The 22,569-nt window shown below is 42.4% G+C and overlaps 1 protein-coding gene across 2 annotated transcripts; it reads left to right on the top strand.

Annotated features, from left to right (window-relative positions):
- Nucleotides 1-1,986: 1,986 nt before the first annotated feature.
- LOC139310725 (pleckstrin homology domain-containing family A member 3-like) lies at nucleotides 1,987-22,455 on the top strand. Of its 2 annotated transcripts, none has more exons than XM_070934939.1 (8): nucleotides 1,987-2,180; nucleotides 3,561-3,677; nucleotides 5,786-5,941; nucleotides 9,792-9,928; nucleotides 11,103-11,270; nucleotides 14,796-14,839; nucleotides 19,826-20,044; nucleotides 21,525-22,455. In XM_070934939.1, exons 1-7 carry the CDS (start codon nucleotides 2,141-2,143, stop codon nucleotides 20,010-20,012), a joined length of 849 nt encoding a protein of 282 aa, XP_070791040.1. In that variant the 5' UTR covers nucleotides 1,987-2,140; the 3' UTR covers nucleotides 20,013-20,044; nucleotides 21,525-22,455. The 2 variants fall into 2 exon arrangements, with proteins under 2 accessions (XP_070791040.1, XP_070791039.1); XM_070934938.1 differs by having other exon boundaries at nucleotides 11,100-11,270.
- Nucleotides 22,456-22,569: the final 114 nt, after the last annotated feature.

Raw genomic sequence — 22,569 nt, 5'->3', positions numbered from 1 at the left:
ATTTTGGTTCAGCTTATGGGTCAGATATAAATCAGTATTTCTTTTATCTTTAGGACAGCTTTCCCTATTAACTGATTTAAAAGATTAGACACAAACACACTCCACCATATAGAATAGAATCTAATTTCTCTAAACTAGAGCTATCAGATCTAAATTACTATTGTAGAAGACAGATATTTGCAGCCCAGATCTGATAGTCTATCTTATTGATGGCAAACCTTTTGGTGCCAGCATGTTAAAATTCAGAATACACCTAACTTGAGTCTGCTGGCATATCAGCCCCCCACCCCCAAAAGAGAAAAATCTTTCTATATTCATTTATAGTTCAACACACTTGTTCATACCGATGAAAAAACTGATTTCATACAAACACTGATACAGATAGTCCTTGACTTACAACAGTTCACTTAATGATCATTCAAAGGTACAACGGCACTGAAAAAAGTGACATGACAATTTTTCACACTTATGACCATTGCAGCATCCCCATGGTCACATGATTTACATTGGGATGCTTGGCAACCAACTCACATTTATGACGGTTGCAGTGTCCCGGGGTCATGTGATCTCCTTTTGCAACCTTCTGACAAGCAAAGTCAATGGGGAAACCAGATTCACTTAACAACCAGGTTACTAATTTAACAACTGCAGTGATTCACTTAACAAATGAGGCAAGAAATGCCTCATGAGACAAAACTCACTTAACAAATTTCTCACTTAGCAACATAAATTTTGGGCTCAATTGTGGTCGTAAGTTGAAGACTACCTGTAGTGCGTTCATTTTGAACTGTGGTTGCAGATATCCCCTGGACTTGCACCTTGAAAATGAACTTCGTTGTACAAACAACCACTCTGTGCAGTAGTTGGGAGACATCTGATCTGTGTGACTGTCATGTTCTATCATATTTTGTAAGCTGTTCTCTTTCCTGTCATCACTCATCACAATTCTGAAGATGACAGATCATGTGCTGTTATCAATGGGGAGAATCCATTTTAAGCTTTGGGTAGTGCAGGATCTCATATTTCTTGTATTTGTGCTCAAACAGGGAAAATAGATTTTGATGGATGCCGACATGTCACCCAAAATGAAATGTGTCAACTTTGACAAGCATATCATAGGTTCGTCATCACTGTCCTAACTCGAGTGGTCACTCCCCGAATGTCATGTTATTGTGCAAATAATACGGTAGTAATCAGTTGCTCAGTCTTTAAGAAATATATCGTGGGAGTTTAAAGTGCATGTCTAAGGATATGAAACAGCCACTTTTAGCCATGATTACAGGATAAATCTCACAAAACTCAATGGGACCAAGGGTGCCTTTCTTGATTGGTTTATTGGGATTCGTGGTGGTGCAGTGGTTAGAATGTGGTATTGCAGGCTAATTCAGCTCACTGCCAGGAGTTTGATCCTCACCGACTCAAGCCATCCATCCTTCTGAGATCGGTAAAATGAGGACCCAGATTATTGGGGGCAAAATGCTGACTCTGTAAACCACTTAGAGAGGGGCTGTAAAGCACTGTGAAGTGGTATATAAGTCTAAGTACTATGGCTATTCTGCATGTATGGGTTCAAAGACAATGGATTTCCAGCCAAACACAAATTATATGAAATATTTGACAACCGCCAGCTGTCGCTTGACAGCCTGAACCTGTACATTTTTAGTCATTTAAGACCCACTGAACTTACATCAGCCAACTTGCACAGACCGGGCTCTAACCAATACCCCTCAACTCCGTACAGCCACATTTCTAACAGAAACGGGTCGAGGAAGTGCTGGGAGAAGGCTGGCATTTTCCAGCTTCGGAGCCGTTGGAAGAGTTTCGGAACTACATTGCCCTTGAGTCAGTGCGAGGGTCCGCGCTTTGTAATTGGCTCAGGGAGAGATTTCCGGCTTTCGCTTCTCGTCCGATTCGTTAACGCTTCTCCCACCTCCGCTTCCTCCCCCTGTCTTCCTTCTCGTCCGCCTCCTGTTCTGCTCTCTCTCTCTCTGTCTCTGTCTGCCTCTTTCTGTCTCTCCAACCCTCCACACCTCCCCCGCCTCCGTTCCGACCGGCACACGCCCCATGATTGGCTGAGCCTCGCCGGCGCAGGGCCGCAATTGGATCGGCGTGGCAGACCGGCGCTGAGCTTGCGCTGGTGATGGAGGGAGCGCTGTTGAAATGGACCAACTATCTTTCAGGTGAGTGGGGAGTGTTCCAGCAGGCCTGGCTTCGAGGTAGCGACTAACGTGGGGACCTCGAATGCGGGTTCCTCGGCTCCCCGCCCGCCTGTATCCTCTCTCCCCCGTAGCCCTTGTAGAAATAGGAAGAGCAGCCGGCGACCCAGGCTTCCTCCCGTCTTTGTTCACCCGCAGACGGTACTCCGATCCTCAGGGTCTCGCCCTTTCTGATCCTTCCCGAAATGCAACGAATCCTTTTTGCCAAGGGATCCTTCTGCCTCTCCTTCCCGAGTCAGGATCGGAAAGGAGATCGGATCTCCTTTCCGATCCGCCAATATTTTAATATTTTAAAGAACTGTTTTAAGCGCTTGCGCGACTGGAAGAAATGAAAGCGGTTTCTCCAGCTTGGAAACGCAGGGAAAGAATAAACTTCGACCGTTGCCAGGTGGCCTGTAGATGTGAAGCGCTACAGCTTGTGAAAAAGTGGCTATATGTTTTTTTTTGAAAGACACATAAAGCACAAGCCCGCAGTGGGGGGCAAATCTGCAAGAGGTTCATAAAGATAAACAATAATAGTTGTCTATAACTTCGCTTTGCAAAGGAAAATTCAAAAGCCTAACCCCCCCAAGTGGATTTAATTATTAATTAATTAACAAATGTTAATTAGATATTAATTGTTTAATCAATTGTTTAATTTAAAGTAAATAAATTTAAAGTACAGCTTTCTGAAATAAAGAACTGCCCTTTATGATAAAGGGTGTATAGTCACTTTATTGATAGCACTAATCTTCATGGCAGTGTATATGTACCTTTTTTTGTTCTACTTAAAGAACAAAATATTTATGGGCCAATGAAGTCCATTTTCTTTATTCTTGGAATGTATACAGTATCTAAAAGCTTTATTTATTTATTGGTTCGATTTATATGCCACCCTTCTCCGGAGACTCAGGGCGGCTTACAATGCGTTAAGCAATAGCCTTCATACTTTTGTATATTTTATACAAAGTCAGCTTATTGCCCCCACAAACTGGATCCTCATTTAACCTACCTTAGAAAGGATGGAAGGCTGAGTCAACCTTGAGCCTGGTACGATTCGAACCTGCAGTAATTGCAGGCAGCTGTGTTAATAACAGGGTGCTTTAAACCACTGTACTACCAAGGCTCTCCTTAACTAGAGAGAGAGAGTGACTTGGTGGCTTATGAATGAGCAGCCTTCAGCAGCATGATTGCTTCTAATTTAATTATAAATAATGCTTTTAAACAATAAGTATGGAGAGGCAAGGAGCCTGGCATAAATTAAGAATAGTACCACAAGGACCATGTTTCCCTCGTTCCCCCCCCCCCCCCCACTGCAAACTGTTCACAAGGTCCAATTTGCCCTTTTTTTTCCTCTGGCCTCAGGTTGGCAGCCACGATACTTTGTATTAGAAAATGGCATCCTCTCCTATTATGACTCTCAGGACGATGTGGGCAAAGGCAGCAAAGGCAGCATCAAGATGGCTGTATGTGAAATCAAAGGTAGGCAGTTTCGGTACTGTACACGGATTAGAAAAAAACGTAACATAATTTATCTTTCCCAAACTTTGCTTCATTCAGTGTTGTGCGTTATCTTCTGTTTTTTGCTAAGAACTGTAGGAGCTTCACCTTGTTGCTTTCTTTATTTTGGGGCTATTTGCTGCTCTTCCTTTAAGCAGGTGGTTTCTTACTTTCTTCATTAGTTACTTTCTTACGCAATGATTGATGCAGCCATTCAGGGAAGCCCAGATTTTTTTTTTTAATTATTACTAGTTTTGGTGCCTTTGAATTAGCCTTGATTCATGGCCTTTGCCTTGGCAACTTCTTGCAGCTTTCTTGGCAACATTTTTGGAATTGGTTTGCCCTTGCCTTCTTCCTAGGGCTGAGAGGGAATGACTGGCACAGGTCACCTTACTGGTTTTGTACCTAAAACATTCACAGTCTTCTAGTTTCTGGCATGATATTTTAAACCACTGCATAAAACTGGCTTCAAACAGTGGATTGGTAGTCTACTGACAATAATGCAAGTTACATTGATTCATTGCATGCTGCAGAGCCTAGATTATGCAGATTTGACTTGTATCTGCTGGAACTTGTAACATACGTTGTAGAAGTTACATGATGCTGCCATGCCTCTACTCTGGGCACCCCCAGTGTTCTTTTAAGTACTGACCCACAGGTAGCCCTTGGTTTATAACTACATTTGGGCCTGGAATTATGGTTGTGTTGGGATCATTAAACGAGATAGCTATATGACTGTTTCACTCAATGACCACAGTCCCAGTTTTCCCAGTTGCGATCATTAAATGGATGGAATGAAAAATCTTCCCTTTCTGCATGGAAGGGAACTCCTGCGGTGGGCCAGAGAAATGAAGTTTGGCTCCCGAAGATCCGAGTTTCATTTCTCCAGCCCACCACAGGTCTTCTCTCTCCCACCCTCCCGCCCCTGCCCCCATGCGCAGAAGGGAACTGCTGTGTTGGGCTAGAGAAAGGAAGCATGGATTTTTGGGAACCAAACTTCCTTTCTTTGGTCTGCTACAGGAATTCCCCTCCCGTCTCTGTGCTGGACTTTTGACTTTTCAGAAGTACCAAGTCCATTAGCTTTCTGGCTAGAAAGCTAGAGAACACAATGTTTCTAAAGGAAACATTGCATTTTCTAGTGTTCCAGCAAGAAACTAGGAAACACAATGTTTCTGAAGTGTAGACAGAAGCCCTATTTAGCTTTCAGAAACACTGCATATTATATCCCGGCTGTCTGGTTGCACCTCACATCAGCTTGGCACACCTGTCAGCAGCTGCACAAAAAGGCAAAAGTAAATGGGTCCAGGTGTTGCAAGCATGGTGGGGTGGGGAAAATACCTGGACCTTCTGGGTATGGTGGGGTATTGGTGAGGAAGTAGGCAGGGGAGTGGCAGAGACTGGCAACCAGGCTGGTGGGCCTGGTTAGGCGACTGAGATGAAGAGGAAAGATAGGTGGGATCTCTTCAATGGTTGTAACTTTAGGCAGGGTTTATAACTCAGTGTTTTCAGCACGGTACATCAAGGAACAAGCTGTAGGAGGCTTGTGCATTTGCCAAATAAACAGGAAAAAAGAAGTCTTGTCTTGCCACTGTGATTGAACAGTAGCTTGATCGGCAAATATCAGTAAATGAAGTAGGCAGACTTTATCTCTTGTTATCAAAAGCACAAAGGTTGCATTTGGAAAACTGACTGTTAGCTCCGAAAGCTTGAAGCAGCATTCCAAAACTTGGTACTTTTAAAGGCGTTTTCATTCAGTTAGGTTAATTTTTATTAGGTTGATGTCTTCGATCTGGAGCGTTCTGGTTGGGTTCTTTGCTACCATATTATAGTCTGTGCTTCCTACAGATTGCATAATTGTAGGACATATTCCTTTAGCCCCAGAATATCTCTGAGTCGTAAAAAGATAGATTTATTTTCCCCTTTTACTCCTTCATCTTATACAAGGTCGAAATGTCAATTGGTGGCCATGAAATCATATTCGACATAACAATAAGACGTGTGACCCTGTGTGTGGCAGAGTGAGGGGGTGGTTTACTGATGATTGTATGTTCACTTTTATTTACCTTTTATTTTTCTCATCCTTCCTGTAGTGCATGCAACTGATTCTACTCGTATGGAGTTGGTCATCCCAGGTGAGCAGTACTTCTACTTGAAGGCAGGAGGTGCTGCTGAAAGACAGAAATGGCTGGTGGCTTTGGGCAGCTCCAAGGCCTGCCTCGGGGATAGCAGAAGCCAGAAAGAAAAAGGTTGGTTCTTGGTCAATAGCTTTGTGTTAATGAATTGGTGGGCTCAAGTTTACGGGGTTGTTGGTAGAGCTGGTTAGTATTGAGTGGAAGTACTTGGTCAACTTCAGTGAGTATTTTACTCTCCCACCTCCTTAGCAAACATATCTGGATTTGTTGAGCCATTTGCAACCTCTCCCCTCCATTTACACCCATGTTTGCATAAATGAATTTGGTTCTTCTTGTAATAATTAGATTGCTGACTGCCTACAATGGGTTAGAGAAATGGATGTCAGGATCCAAAAAGAAGAGCACAGTGTAGAAATAGCGTTGAATGTGCTGTAGGGTCCCCAGTGCTAATTTTGATGACTTGGACAATTTTTAGGTACAGGTAGTCCTCAACTTACAACAGCTTGTTTAGTGACCATTCAAAGTTCACAACAGCACTGAAAAATGTGACTTAGGATCATTTTTCACAATTACAACCATTGCAGCATCCCCATGACCATGTGATCAAAATTCGGATGCTTGACAATTGAGTCATATTTATGACCATTGCTGTGTCCCAAGGTCATGTGATCCCCTTTTGTGACCTTCTCACCAGCAAAGTCAGTGGGGAAGTCAGATTCACTTAACAACCAGGTTACTAACTTACCAACCGCAGTGATTCACTTAACAACTGCGGCAAGAGAGGTTGTAAAATGGGGCAAAGCTCACTCAATACATGTCTCACTTAGCAATAGAAATTTTGGGCTCAACTGTGATCGTAAGTCGAGAACTACCCTGTACTTCAGCAATAAAATGAGGGAAAGAACAGAATTGATTCCCCCTTTTGAAAAGCAAGTTTTTAGGATTTTTTAAAATCCATTATTCAAATGATAGAAGACAGACAATCCTATGGACAAGTGTAGCATTTCCCCCATTTATTGGTCAGTCTCTGAGGTTCTCCAGGAAAAAATGCTGCAACTGGTTCATAAAACTGTTCATGCTCAACCCAAGAAAATTAAGACTCCTTGAGAATAAAAAAATGAAGGGTTTAATGTGCAGAGAAAGAAGAATGAATTCCAGGACCGATTGCAGCATTGTTTTACTGACTGGGTTCACTCATCACAATAAACCATAGTTTATTTCAACCAAGGTTTCCTGACTCAGCAAACATGACATAGTTCATGTGATGCATCAAGGTTAATTTAGCATTATTCATAGGTAACATCTTCCCACAGGCCTATATATTAAATTTCCCACTGTCTATTGTGTTGATATCGGATGGCTACTTTTGCAATGGCTTGTCATCCCTCACTTAACCTTTTCCCCCTTTAAAGCAAGCGGTCCCAATTTCAATGGGGGAAACTCACATAGGAACCCCACAAAGGTCTAAATAACTGAGTATAAGGGGGGGTGGGAATGTTAATCCCTCCAAGTAATCTCCCCCTTTAGGATATGAAAAGAGATTAAAGCAGCTTTATGTTGCTGTCAGGAAGGCTATACTATATAGCTTATCCAACAGCTGTGCCTATGCCTAGCAGATTAGTGGCAGCCCTCCGGGGGTTTCTTAGTTTGTACCCAGTCACATTACTACAGCACAAAGCATCACAAAGTTCCTATTTTGGTTAAAGCACTCTCGGCCCCAACCTACACTATTACCCGGTCTTGGATCCATAGTAAATCTAACTGCAGGCAAACCTGACTATTGGCTGGATGTATATCGTCCACTTAGGCAAAATAAGTCACCACTTAATGTAACTTAGGACCTCAGTTGCTTTGTCAACTTTTCCATGTATGGGAGGAAGTCAAAGCCTGTGCTTAGAATACTTTTAACGTAGCGTATATTTAGGCAACTTGTAGGCCTGTGATGGCGAACCTATGGCACGGGTGCCACAGGTGGCACACGGAGCCATATCGGTGGGCACGTGAGCTCAGCTCCAGCACGCATGTGTGCGGCAGCCAGCTGATTTTTGGGCCTTCTGGGCCTACCAGAAGTCAGGAAGCACACTGTTTCCAGCCTCCGGAGAGCCTCTGGGGGGGTTGGGGAAGGCTGTTTTTGTCCTCCCCAGGCTCCTAGAAAGGCTCTGGAGCCTGGGGAGACCAAAAAATGGGCCTACCAGGCCCACCGTGCCATCGCATGCCAAAAGTGGGAAGAGCATGGGGGGGCAGGATGCATAGAATTATGGATGTGGGCACGCGTGCATGTGACCCCCACCGTGTTCCCCCCCGCTTTTGGCACGCGATGGCGGAAAGGTTAGCCATCACTGTTGTAGGCCATTCTTGTGATGCTTCACCTTTTACTCTGCAGATTGTTAATCTTTCCTGTGCTTTGTAATTGTTACTTTATTTTAGTAAGAGGATTCCGAAGTTCTACTTCCCTAAATAACTATTGGAAACATGAGTGTGTGCACAGACACAAGTTATGTGTGCATTTCCCAGAATAAATACACTGAGACCGTGGTTAAGCCTAAGCCTCTCTTGGCAGATTGGGTGATAAATGTTTTCTTCCATCCCACCCACACAGATGCAGTTGTGCACCAACTGCAGTTAACATATTTTTCCCTCTGTTACTTCACAGAAAGCCACAAAACCAGCTCTCCTTTGCTTCATCACCTCCTAGTTTCTTCTTCATATTGGTGTGTTAAAGAATTATCAAGGCCTGGCATAGTTCAATAAAGATTATGTGCTATCCATAGGCGCCTTCCTTGGTACCAGCCAGAGTCTCTGCTTCATCTGATTTTCAGTGTTTTAAAATGTTTATTTTAAAACGCTTAATCTGCCATGTCGCATGTCACAGAGTAACAATATTCTTAGAAAATAAAAATGCTGTATTTTTCGGAGTATAAGACGCACCTACCTTTTTTGGTGAGGAAAAGAAGAAAAAGAAATCTGCCTCTGCCTCTGAGCAATTTTGCTTAGTTGCAGCAAACAGCAAATAGCTTGTTTTACTTTCGTTTTCGTTTTCAGCAGCTTGATTAGCACAAGGGGAAAAAAATCTGCTCCAGCAATTTACCTCCTTGCAGCAAGCAGCAGAGCCCTGCGCAAAACAGCTGAGAGCAAATCAGTTGAGAGTCGGGAGGCCGATCCAATCAACTTGTGCTAATTAGGCTGTGCTGAAGCTGAAAGGAGCTGTTTTTTCTTGCTGTTTGCTGCAAGGAGGTAACTGCTGGGAGGCAGAGGCCAAAGGGTGGGGACCAGTGGGTGGGCGGGGCTACATTCGGAGTATAAGATGCACCTATATTTTCACCCCCTTTTAGGGGGGAAAAAGATGCGTCTTATACTCTGAAAAATACGATAAGTTGTAAAAGGGCTTGAACCGTCCTTTTAAAATTGCATCTGTGCTCACTAGTCCAAGAAGATAACTCAACCCAGCTTAGCGCAATGTGCAAACTCTTCCTTAAAAAGTTCTTCAGAGCATGTGGGAACATGAACATATCTAACAGCAATTATTTAAAGCAGCTCTGTGTTCCTGGATCACATGGATAGATGCCTTTGGGTCTCAGAGATAAATTGGTGGCATTTCATTGAAACTAGAGGGAATTGTTTTGGTTTTACTAATCTTTTTGTATATTTACTGTATTTTTACTCGCTCCTGGAAAAGGGTACATGAAACAAACATAAATTGACAATCTATACTACATCGCACATTACATCATTTGCATTTTATTTTCATTGTCAGTTCTATCCACATATTAATGCTCAAAAGATATTCGCATCTTGAAATCACAGAAGGCATCTTAAGAGGTCATCTTGATATGACAGAGGGAGGAAGCTTTTTCACTGGCAGAAGCAGCACTAATTCTGTTTCTGCTTAAGTCTCCCATTCTCTGCTGTGCTGTGTGAATGTTCTTTCAGTGTCTTGTGTAAATTCTTTGTTTGTCTATCCCAGATCTGGACATAAGCAACGAGTCCCTCGGAAGAAAACTGTCTGAACTGCGTTTGTATTGTGACGTGCTGACACAGCAAGTGCTAGCTGTGCAGGATGCAACACAACCTCAAGAGAATGGATCTCCTTTGGACATCCAGGTAGGGTGGGAGAGAATCCAGAACAATTACAGGTTTTTGTTTTTTGCATGTTCCAGCCAGGTCTGGTAAGAAATCTGTGGAATATTAATTCTCTGACAACATTAGCAAGTTTATTTCTGATCACTGTAGGGCAGGGATGGGAAGCTGAGAGCCCTCTAAGCTTCCTGGTCTTGTATTAGCTTCAGCCACAGAGCCAGTGGGAGTTTGTAGTCCAGAGATCTCAAGAACCGGGTGACACAATCAGTCATTGCATAGTGCCTTGAAATTAAGCCCACATAACAATCCAAATAGCCAAGAGCCGCTAAGGATTCTAAATCTGTTTTATGGATATGTAAAGCAGATATTCTTATGTTTTGGAGATGGTCTGACATAAAAGAAACAGGGCTAATCCAAGACATTGTTTCCTTTTGCTTGGAAGATTCAAATGCTGCTACAATTTGCATATATCAGCAAAGGTCACAACCCACCGTGAATTAGTTTAAAAAAGCCATTTTTATTTTTTTTTATTTTTTTTTAAATTTGATTTATATGCCGCCCTTCTCCGGAGACTAGGGCGGCTTACAATGTGCTAAGCAATAGCCTTCATCCTTTTGTATATTTATACAAAGTCAACTTATTGCCCCCACAACTGGGTCCTCAATTTACCTACCTTAGAAAGGATGGAAGGCTGAGTCAACCTTGAGCCTGGCGAGATTCGAACCTGTAGTAATTGCAGGCAGCTGGTCTTAATAACAGGGTGCTTTAGACCACTGTACTGCCAAGACATTTAACCAAATCTATAGGTTTCATTGAGGTTTGAATATATATCTCACTTTTGTCTCCTTTAATGTATTAATGCACCTGGCACAGATCAGGCCCACCTATAAAATTAGACATCGCATTAGAAGCAATCACAAATTCAGCAAAACAAAATCTCTCAATTGACAGATACATCTTGGATGCATAATCAAAAGTGCATAATCTGTTGGACGTGGATGACTTATCAGTTGATCCAAGTGCTAAAATAAAATTCCCTGGGTTTTTTTTGAACAATTTATTCTCTTTTGATCTTTTCATCATTGTTCCAGAAATAATTGCAAATAATTGGGTGGTGGGGCTCTGAGGATTAGGATGGAAAGGCCACCATGCAATAGTGCTGCTTCACTTGTCTGTGCTCTCAACTCCCAACCAGAAGATGAATGAAGCTTCGTCTTTATTACGGGCAACCTGCAGTCAGTTCATCTCCACCCTAGAAGAATGCATGAAATTTGCAAATACTCGTTTGGCTCCTGAGTTGTATCATCCTTCAACGATCCCTGAGCCTTCTGATTTTGTAGGCACTAAACTTCCACATTCCCACCGGGTAAGGCTACTTATGACTTCTTCCTATTTATATTCATTAGTTCTACCCTAATAAGAAGCCTGTTGGGTTGCTTCTGGAAAAACTGTGTTTATGCCACATTGCCAGGAAAGAGATTGTCACGCTGTGGTGCTGTTTTTCATTCCCATAGAATTAATCAAGAAGAGGCAACTTGATTCCACATAAATCCTTTTTACTGCCCCCATAATTTTTGACCACAGGTTATAGTAGCTGGAATTTATGCGTTTTAGTGCCAAACGTCTGGAGACCACCAAATTGGTAGCCCTGATTTCATTTCTTATGGGAAATAATAACCAAAGAACCATTTGAAGGCATTTTTACTGAATGCTAAATGAATGAAATCTCAGAGTGAAAGAAATTCCTGACACTGATCGTTTTATATTTCATCAGAATTCGTGTCTGTGCTGAAAAAGTTCATAATGCCCAAGACATTTGTCTTTTTGTTTTTAACATGTGAAATATGTGTCTGTTGATAGGTGTATTATATTATATGTTTTTATAAGTTAAAAAGCCATTCTGATTTAGAAATTCATTTGTATTTCTTTGATTTATACATGATATTTTTTTAAAAAAAGACTTGAGGAGATGTAATCATTTGATCTCAGAATATGGAAAAATGACTTGACAAACATCTTCCCTTCAGTTATCCTGAAGTACTGGCTATTTTAGCAAAGGCTAATGGGAGTTGTAGTGTAAAAGGCTTCGTGTTGTGGAAAACTCTCTTTAAGATGGACTGCACCAGCCCATTTTAGATATAAAAGAAACTGCAAGCACTTTGAACCCTTAATTGCACTCATTATGTCTGTACTACATTAATGAAAACTATAACAGCTCTCCTGTAGTATACATTCTTTCTTTTCAAATAATTTCATTAAGAATCATACAGGATAAGAATAAAAGTCAATGCTGTACAATGCAATAAGTATAAAAATTACAAACATAAATATACAAGAAAAAGAAAGGGGTGTGTGAAAAAGGAAAAGAAAAAGGAATGAAAAATAAAGAAGTAACTTCCCCCTTCATCCTAGCAGGTAAAACATTTTTAATAACTTATCACCATCTTTAAGTAAAACATAGTCTCTCTTTTCCCCATAGGTCATCTCTCAGGTAAAGAAAACAGTGCAAATACTCTGTCAACCAATTTTTGTCAGCAGATGTCCAGTAAGGGTAGCCAAATGTAACTAATTTCTTCTTTTCACCCTGACTGAAAAAAGTCAATCTTAGAAATCTTTTCTGTTTTTTTAATAATACTCTTTAACCCCCTTAAAAAAAGACCCAGAGTTAATTTGCTGTTCATCTCTGTTTCAAAGGAAAAATCCTTCAGAATTTTAACAGAATTCTCTTGTATCCATAGGTAAAAATTATCCTTTTGTTTGTCACTTCTAAAAACTTTTTTAGCAAAGCTCTTTTGTATATCCAGAAGAAAGAAATTGTCCAAATTAGTTTTGTGGTTTAATGTCTGTTCCTCTCCTTTAGGGAATAAGTCATCCATTAGATCCATTTATATTACATTTAAATCAACCTTCAAATTAATTTCATCAATATCCATTGCAGCTTGCTCTTGTTTTATAATTTCAACAGAACATGCTCTTTCAGTTTTATCAAGTGTTTGATCCATTCTGTGCAAAAGCTTGGCTGAGAGATAGTCAAAAGTTTGCACTAAAGCTTTCCGCTCCACTTTCTTTACCCTCTGTTTCTAGTGTCCTTATCATTAAAAAAAAAAAAATGAAATCAATCTCCATTCTCCCACGAGGAAGTATCTTCTAAATAATTCAAAGCTATAATTCCAAACCCTTCTGGCTCCTTAATCCGTCATTAGCTTTCCAAAATCCATATACTAAGCACCCTTTTGCTGCGCAGTCAAAAAAAAAATGATAAATTTAAAAAAAAAATTAAAATCAAATTTACACCATCTTTTAAGAAGACAAGAAACTCGCCCGATGAATTCAGTAAAACCTTGCTACTCCAAAGGGTCTTAATCTCTCTAATATGCAAAGAATTTTTTTTAAAAAAATCCAAAGCAAGTGATTAAGATATAAGGCTTGGTCAAGCTGAGTGTCTATAAAGGCTGCTTTGTGGGTTTTAGCTTGTTGTAAATCCTGACTATCAGCCACTACTTTCATAAGCTGACCGTAAAAACGACTGTTTCCATGGTCTACTCACGAGGAGCAACTGTCCAGGGTCATGTGGGATGATCTCAACAATCTCCTTTGTTTCGGAGAGATTATGCTGACTCTGATCCAGTATCCGGTGGCGCTTTCCCACACAAAGCTGTCTTGCTAGCTAGCAAAAGCTAGCTAAGCATCCGCTCACAGGAAGTCTCACAGAAAAGTTGTATGTTTTGTACCAGTTGGAACAAAGTTGCCATTATACAGCATGGCTTTCATTTTTGATTCTAAGAACTGCCATTTTCATACCTTGATCATCATATTGAGTTAGTTGCTTTTTTATTACCTAGGAACCGGGCTATATCTGTTAAGGGATCCACAATAATTCACAGCGGCCAACTCGCCACGGCCAACTCACCACAGCCAATTCGCCGCGAGACAACTCGCTGTGGGACAAGAGTTACACTAATATCAAAGAAATGGTGGAAGAGAATCATTAAAGAAAGGATGCAAAAAGGAGGGACAAAATGAAATGTGAATGACAAAAATTAAAATATTGTTTTATTTATTTTAAATAATTACATTGAATTGTTAAATTGTCTCGCGGCGAGTTTGCTGCGGCGAGTTTTGAATTCTGTTCTGCTACAAACTGCAGTTATCTATGGGCAGCTGGTGAAAGGTGATATGAAGTGTAAAAGTAATTTAGACTTGCTTTATGATAAGAAATAGACTGCTATCTATTTGTGTGTTTGTTTGTTTTGCATGGAACCTCCAGATCTTAGTTTGCTTCTATTACTGATTTGGCTTGCACCAGTGACTGGAGATAAGGCTCCCTAGTGATCAACAGATTGGGAAAGTACATCAGATAAGTAGTTGGCAGATGGTTTAAAAGATGAGATTAAGCCCTTAAAACATCTGATAAATTAAAGAGAGTCCATTTTTCCAGAGACTGTGCAGCTACAGAAAAAAAGTCAAATTAGGTTAATAATTTTTAAAATCAGAATGTTACAGCGTGGGTTGCTACCGGTTCGCCCTGGATTGGGCAAACCGGCACCAGTCGGAGGCTCCGCCCACCTGCCCAGATGCTTCTGCACATGCACAGGAGTGTGAGCGCACCCACGAGCAAACTGGTAGCGACGAATTTTGAAACCCCTGGAGTGTGTAGTTGTTACACCAACAGTGACTATCTCCTCAAAGCATTTGGGTTTGTGTGAAGTTGTACCTATCCATGCACATGCCAATCAGAATAACAGGATATTACTTTGCGTTTATGTCCTTACCATTGTTGTTGGGGTCAATACGCTGACTGTGTAAACTGCTTAGAGAGGGCTGTAAAGCACTGTGAAGCGGTATATAAATCTAAATGCTATGGTATGTTTTTTTTCTCTCCATTCTTCAGGTTAGACGTTCTATGAGCCACACAGGCATAGTTTCCTCAGACAGGTAAGTCAGCCAGAATATCTCCAAGGCTTATTTTAGGATTGGTTAATTTTCCCAGAGAGTGTTTGGAGTCAGGGGTGGATTTTTTATTTTTTATTTTGCCATGGTATTTTGGAAATAATCCCATGGAGTTAAGCATATTCCCTCTTTTTCAGTGCTCTCCACGGTCCCAGGCAATAAAAATAAAGAAAGTAAAATATTGAATGTGGGGCAGCTTAATTACAGAGGTAACTGGCAGCAGATATCTCTCAGTAGAGACAACAGAGGATTTTCCACTAAGCATTAGACCTGCCAGGCTTCTTTTTTCTTTTTCTTTTTTTGTCAATTTCTCCCTCTTCTTGATTACTTCCTTTCCTTAAATGAAGAGGGTTTTTGCTTGCAAAAGAACTCAGGAAGAAGTTGATTAATAAAGCGGGTAGATGCTATTAAAAACTTTTAATTTCGGAGAATGGTATTGCATTTTAACTTGACAAAACACAAGTCTCTGAATGTCTGAGTTTCAAATTTGCTACAGCTAGTCCTTGTTTACCAACCATTTGCTCAGCGGCCAATCAACGTTTTAGTGGTGCTGAACGAGTGGTACTTAACAATTAGTCCTCAAAGTTCCAGCATTGCACACCTCCATGGTCACGTGATCACAACCTAGCCACTTGACCACCGTTGCACTCTTAACGAAAGTTGCAATGCCCCATGGTGATATGATCACCGTTTGTGACCTTCCCTGCCAGCTTTCCACAAGCAAAGTCAAGCCAGCAAGGAAGGTAGCAAGTTGCTTGGTTAAGTCTTCCTCACCTGCAGCAGCCCCATCAGGTCTAAAATCTCCCGTGAGTGTCGCTGCAACCACTCACGCACCTCCCCACCCACCCAGCAGCACACAGCCACTCCCAGAGCGAAAGTCACTTGTGCATGCCACATACTTGCCAATCAGCTTGCTTGTGAACCACCTAAGACTTGCAACTTCCTACCAGCTTGCCCATTGACTTTAGTTGTTGGAACCCAGCAGGAAATTGCAAGGAAGCTCTTGCTTAACAACCCACAATGCTCGCTCAACAACGGCAACAGGGACTACTGGAATTGCTGTTGCTAAGCGATGGGATCATGTGACATCACACTTTGAATGCATTGCTTAGTGATTGAAATTCTGGTCCCAATTAACATAGTTAAGCAAGGACTACCTCTAATATGAAATGTTAACCATCCCTGTCTCTGATTTAATCAATAGGAAACATTATTTTTCTAATTTATTCATTTGGTTGGGTTTTGCAAAGGAGGGTGTATTTATTTACTTATTCTTTTATTCAGAAGTATGAATTCTGCAACGTGTAGTAGAGATTTATATCATATAAATGTATTGGATGATTTAAACAAAAAATGTAATTACTTTAAATTTCAAGTATCTTAACATCTTTGGGAAAACAAATTAACGCATGGTCCTGCCAGGAAATTTGTGTCTTTCCTTATACTGACAACTTTTTCCTTCAAAAAGTTAGAGGACCGTTTCGGAAGACTTAATCGAAGAGGAAATAGCAGAAATCTTGGGGGGAAAGCGTCCATGTCATGCTAGACTTTTATTATTTTAATGGAAATGAAAGCTAAGTGTAATTGACTGGATATCATGAGCTTAAAATAAGAGGATTTTAATGAATTCAGAGCAATTATTCTTGCGACAGGAGAAGCAAATGGGAAAAAGCGCTCAAAGTACGTGGATTAGTGTTCCTAAAAAAGGAGAGTCAAAAGGCACAACTGCAGATGATTCCAATTTAAAAAAAAAAAAAAAAAGCATGGAGCACAGCAAAAGAAATCAGCATGACTGCACAAAACATTTAGCGAAGATCTGAAAATACTGTAAGCAAGGACTGTTCTAGGACAGAACCGAATGAGTAAAAGACAAAGAAGCCTTGGAGAAGTTGTCTGGAAATAGAAAGCACTCAGGAAAGCTGAAACTCGAAAGGAACTGCCAAGAATAATTGAAAGAACTTCTTTAGAGATCTTCAAAAGAATAAAAGAAAAGAATCAATATACCAATTATGCAGCGAAGATGGCAAACATGTAACAGATAGCAAAGAAAAGAAAGAGCAATATTAAACTCCCTTCAGACCAAACTTTCACACTTCCTATAAATTAGCTTGGTGTTTTTCCAATTTGATAATTTTAAGATGTACTGAATTCCCAGAATTCTGTACTCAGCATGCTAGCTGGGGATTTCTGGGAGTAAAACTCCACACATCTTAAAGTTGCCAGAGTTAAAAAAACACAAACTCAAGAAAGCAGTCAGCACCTTTGTCCCAAAGGTGCTTTTTCAAGGGGCAACTGGACTTTCGGGTTTTTCTTTGAAGACCTTTTGCTTCTCATCCAAGAAGTTTCTTCAGCTCTGGATGAGAAGCGAAACATCTTCAAAGAAAAACTAGAAAGTCCAGTTGCGTCTTGAAAAAGCACCTTTGGGACAACCATGACCTGGATGACTGAGAATCTCTATAAGACAGTCAGCAGTCCTTGAATACCGCCTAAACTCAGTAATGGTCTGAATGAGAGAACAAGGTGAACCCAGACCCAATGGCAGGGCTGCTTGATTTTGGGAACCGAAGTTGGAAAAGCAGATTTATACTCTAACAGTAGTCCTTGATCCCCCTGCGGTCATTACCAGAGGTGGCTGCTGCCGGTTCGCACTGGTTCAGACGAACCAGTAGATAAGATTCTGTGCAGTTCGGCAAACTGGCAAATCCCACCACTGGCTGGCCCTGCCCCCGCTTGTTTTTCAGCCCGTTTTCCGGACCAAAAACGGTCGAAAAATAGCCAAAAACAGCCAAGAAACAGGCCAGTTTTCAGGGGGGAAATGGCCTGGAAAACAGCCCAAAAACGGGTGAGGTGGGGTCAGACAAGTAGTGGGATTAGCCCAACCGGCTGAATCCTACCTCTGCTTTTGAGGTGTGTGGCCGGAAAGCGGGACTGGGTGTGATGAGTGATGTCACCCATCCAGTCACATGACCAACCAGCCACGCCTACCCAGCCAGAGAACCGGTTGTTAAGTTATTCAAGTCTCACCACTGGTCATTACCCTCCAGGTAACGTCTGCATTAACAGCTCATTTCAGCTCCATGGCTAGTATCCCAACTGCGACCTTTCCTGAACCAGTCTGACTTAGCAACAATTATCCCCATCTTTGTTAAAATCCCATCTGGACTCCTACAGTATGCTTTACACGGAGCTGTTTTTGAGAAGCGCCGGAAGTTGTAACGAGTAGAAAATGCAGTGATCAGGCTGCTAAGCAGTGCAAGATACAGGAATCACATGATGCCTAAATGGAAAAATCTGCACCAGTTGTCAGTTGCTTACTAAGCACTATTTAAGAGCCTGGCATCGACCATTAAAGACCTAAATGGCTTGGCCTTGCTGTGAATCTGTTTAGTTACTCAGATCAGCAGAAGAGGCTGTTGTGGCTTATGGAAGAGCTGTGTGGTGCTGCCCCTAAGAAAATGTGTTTGTTTGGCCCGCCGTTCATCCAGCCTTCAGAAAAAGGGCCAAAGCCCCATCTCCTCTCACCAGGCTTTTCCCCTTTTCATGGAGCCGATTCTAATAACATTTATTTTACGTCCGATATAATAGCATCGTTTTGATTTTTCTAATTTGCCTTTCTAAATGTGAGCAGCCTTGGACATCATGTCTGTCTTTATGGCTAGTGCCCCAACTGTGACCCAGGATCGAAGTTGATGATATAAATAAAATATGAACACGATCGTCGAACATTTTTAAGGACATCACCAAGAAGAAGATTGAGACCTTTGTCACCTCAGACAGCAGGATGAGGAAGAAGGGATTGAAGTGTGCACATTCTTAAGGATAGTAAAGCAGTGGACCCAGTGACCCCAGAGAGGTGGTGTTCAGGAGACACATTCAAGTGGAGACTAAAAGACCATCTCTCCCCTTCCCCCCCCCCCCCGTTTTAATTTAGATTCTTGCACAATGGGGATTGGACTCACTGGTCAGACCTTATTGATGTTTACAGGACTTGGCCTGCTTTCTATGCAGTGTAGCTGGTTGCATGAATCATCAGTTTTTGTTAGCCTTGCAAGGTAGCACAACCAGGAATACTAACTGTTAGTATTATTACTGAGCCTGGTGGCTCAGCAGACTGATAGCATTGTGATTAACACCAGCTGCCTGCAATTACTGCAGGTTCGAATCTTACCAGGCTCAAGGTTGACTCAGCCTTCCATCCTTTCTAAGGTAGGTAAATTGAGGACCCAGTTTGTGGGGGCAATAAACTGACTTTGTATAAATATACAAAAGGATGAAGGCTATTGCTTAACGCATTGTAAGCCGCCCTGAGTCTCCGGAGAAGGGCAGCATATAAATCAAATTAAAAAAATAATAATTATAAGGTTAGATTAACAGAATCTTGCTGAGACGGAAAGTACAGGTGGTCCTCGACTTATGACCACAATTGAGCCCAAAATTTCTGTGGTTAACTGAGACTCTTGTTAAGTGAGTTTTGCCCCATTTGACCAACTCTCTTGCCCCAGTTGTTAAGTGAATCACTGCAGCTGATAAGTTAGCAACCTGTTGGTTAAGTGAATCTGGCTTCCCCATTGACTTGGCTTGTCAGAAGGTCGCAAAAGGTGATCCCGTAACCTTGGGACACAGCGACGGTCATAAGTATGAACCAGTTGCCAAGCGTCTGAATTTTGATCACATGATCATGGGGATTATTGTGAAAAGTGGTCATAAGTCACTCTTTTCAGTGCCATTGTAGCTTTGAACAGTCACTAAACAAACTGTTATAAATCGAGGGTTACCTGTATTCCTCCTATCCTAGAAAACTCGGGAAGGGATCCCTTTCGAAATGCTTCCCACTCCCCTTTTCCTTCTGGGGACTGAGGCATCTCTTGTGTGCCAGTTCCTGTCTGTGGCTGTCCCGCCTGTCTCCCATGCAGTATTGTAGCATGCCGAGTGCAGGGTTTGCTAGCAACTCCTGCCTGTCTTCCTTTGCAGAGTGCTGGAGTCAGCTCGGATCCCCCCGGTGCCTCCCAAGGGCACCGAGACTGTGCTGCGCAACTTGGAGGAGATGGTGGTGTTCTGCTCACAGCAGTGGGGGCAGCCAGGCTCCCAGTCTGGGAGTCCCCCCAGCACCATAACTGAAGAAGCCGTCGCTAGAAGCCACCACCAGATAACTGCATGAGATTGACCTGGGAGGGAAAAAGCAGTGAGTTGGTAGGTACCAGGGGTGAAATCCAGCAGGTTCTGACAGGTTCTGGAGAACCGGTAGCGGAAATTTTGAGCAGTTCAGAGAACCGACAAATACCACCTCTGGCTGGCCCCAAAGTGGGGAGGGAATGGGGATTTTGCAGTATCCTTCCCCTGGAGTGGGGGAAGGAATGGGGGTTTTGTAGTATCCTTCCCCCAGGAGTGGGGAGGGAATAGGGATTTTGCAGTATCCTTTCCCTGGAGTGGGTTGGGAATGGAGATTTTGCAATATCCTTCCCCCAGGAGTGGGGAGGGAATGGGGATTTTGCAGTATCCTTCCCCTGGAGTGGGGGAAGGAATGGGGATTTTGTAGTATCCTTCCCCCAGGAGAGGGGAGGGAATGGGGATTTTGCAGTATCCTTCCCCTGGAGTGGGTTGGGAATGGAGATTTTGCAGTATCCTTCTCCTGCCATGCCCACCAAGCCACACCATACCCACCAAGCCACGCCCACAGAACCGGTAGTAAAAAAAAATTGAATTCCACCACTGGGTAGGTATGTAAACTTGTTCCCTGCCTGGTGTGAAATAATTGCAGTGTGTCCTTTTCTATACTACCAGAATGTGCACTGAGGTGTCTGGAAGAATTCTTACCACCTGGGTCCTTAGCTAATATCGTATGGAAGTCCGGTCACCCAAGCCTAGAAGCCCTTGAATTGGGTTTACCTGAGATCTAATCCAGCATGTGGCAGGGTTGGAGCAAAAGAGAATTTGGTCTTCTCTCGTTGAACCAGATTCCCAATTTGATCTGAAATTAGGTGGTAGCTGCCACATTAGCAGGAATTGCGAAGCAGGCAGTGTCATTTGGGGAGGAGATCACCTTTCAAGGTTTGCCACAAATCCCTGAAATCATGTTATGCTCAGTACAGAATCTGGAGAACAAAGTAGAAATACTTCAACTTTTGCACTGGTGGAGGGAAAGTGTTATAGTACAACCGGGCATTGCAGCAAATTGTGGGGGGAAGGAATGGCCGGCATGATGGTGGGCCATGCCAAAAGGCATAGAATATCATGTGGCCCATAGGATGCCTGCTTCTGCACTGAAGCTCCTGACTGTTGCTCCATTTACAACTAGGATTTTATTCTTGGCTTATGAATCCTGACTTACTTGGAAGCCATGTCCTCCTAGTTGAGATGATAGGCTAAACAAACTCTTTGGTTTCGCTTAATAGAAATGATAACAAGAAATAGTAAAGTGGTGATTCAGATAGACCAGAATTCTCTAGGATCTTGACATATTGTTCTGTGAGTATTTTCTATCTCCAGGTTTACTTTGTAAACTCTGCCAGTAGACCCAACGAGCCTTGCTCTGCTTGAGAGAGTTCCATGTGGTTTAATTCCTCTTCCGCTCAGCTTTGAGTAGTTTTAACTATGAAACTGCTTTTGCAGGTGCTGGGCCTGCAGGAACCACCCTGTCCTTCATCTCATCTCTTTTTCTTGTTTTTCTCAGATAAATCATTATTGGTTCAGGACTTCCCAGTGGACTCAGCTGGTGGCAACCGATCAGCGTAACCTGGATTTTTTGGTGCTTTCTCAGCTCCTGGAATCAGCTCGGCTGCTCTTGAACTGAAACAGTCCGTTGGGGGCTTCCTCCTCTAGCTTAGGAATTACCTAAACTTTCTGGGTATGGGCTCCTGCAAGACCAGCAGGCACAAAGAGCCAGGTACCAGAGACGGCATCCGTTCTGTTTTTTTCTGGCTTGTGCTTGCCAGGGGTTGGAGAATGCAACCCATATATTCCAAAATAGATGCTGGCACCTAGGGGATGGGTTGGGAAGAAGAATAGGGATTAGCTCTCCAGGCTAGGTTGGTAGGAAAGAAGAGATTGCTCTCAAAAACATATCGGACGATTAGTAATTTCATACCGGACAAGTTAAGCAACCGTTCTCCTGGCGCTCCCCCAGATGTCTTACGTTTGCATTCGGCCATCCGAGATACTTTTGAGTCTGTAGAAAGATGGCCTGTTGCAGAGGCAGAACAGAAATCTTCTGTCGGGCAACCCTGCTAGTGTTTTGCCTTCTGATAATTGGATGGGGGAAGCCTTTTGGCCAGGAATTCAGTCTAGATGCAAGCAGGGGAGATCTTGGTGAGCTCCACTTCTTTTCTTAGCAGGAGTTTTCCCTCCCTCAAACTTGGACTTCCCCACAGAGCTTGCTGACTGGGATAGAGGAGTCCCTCAGAGCTCATCAGAATACTCCTTGGTTCCTTGTAGAGCAGCATAGAGCAAATGTCCAAGGTAACCGGAAAAGCAGCCTCTCTGGACATCTGATCTGAAAGTGAAGTTTGGTTCCCTCACGTATCGGTCGCTTGCCTTTTGCATAAAAGGGGTGAAGTCTTAGTCTTTCAGGAATGCCTGCCCTCTTTTTTTTTTTTTTTTTTTTTGTACAGACACATGGCAGCCTTGTGGGCATCTGCATACACCTCTGTTTGGAGCTCGCTTTCTCTCACAGGAAGAGCCCAGCCAAGGACGAGACTCTTAATTTTGAAAATGAAGAC

Source organism: Pituophis catenifer, unplaced genomic scaffold (assembly GCF_029215685.1).
Source record: "Pituophis catenifer annectens isolate HBS135680 unplaced genomic scaffold, rPitCat1.0.hap2 SCAF_2, whole genome shotgun sequence".
Taxonomy (NCBI): Eukaryota; Metazoa; Chordata; class Lepidosauria; order Squamata; family Colubridae; genus Pituophis; species Pituophis catenifer.
Note: the sequence above shows the minus strand (reverse complement) of the source record. Positions and strands in the feature narration are given on the sequence as shown.

Coding starts and splice junctions, on each gene's coding strand:
- LOC139310725 (XM_070934938.1), top strand. CDS start 2,141: ATGGAGGGAGCGCTGTTGAAATGGACCAACTATCTTTCAG. Junction 2,181..3,560: donor ATGGACCAACTATCTTTCAG/GTGAGTGGGGAG, acceptor CTCTGGCCTCAG/GTTGGCAGCCACGATACTTT. Junction 3,678..5,785: donor GGCTGTATGTGAAATCAAAG/GTAGGCAGTTTC, acceptor TCCTTCCTGTAG/TGCATGCAACTGATTCTACT.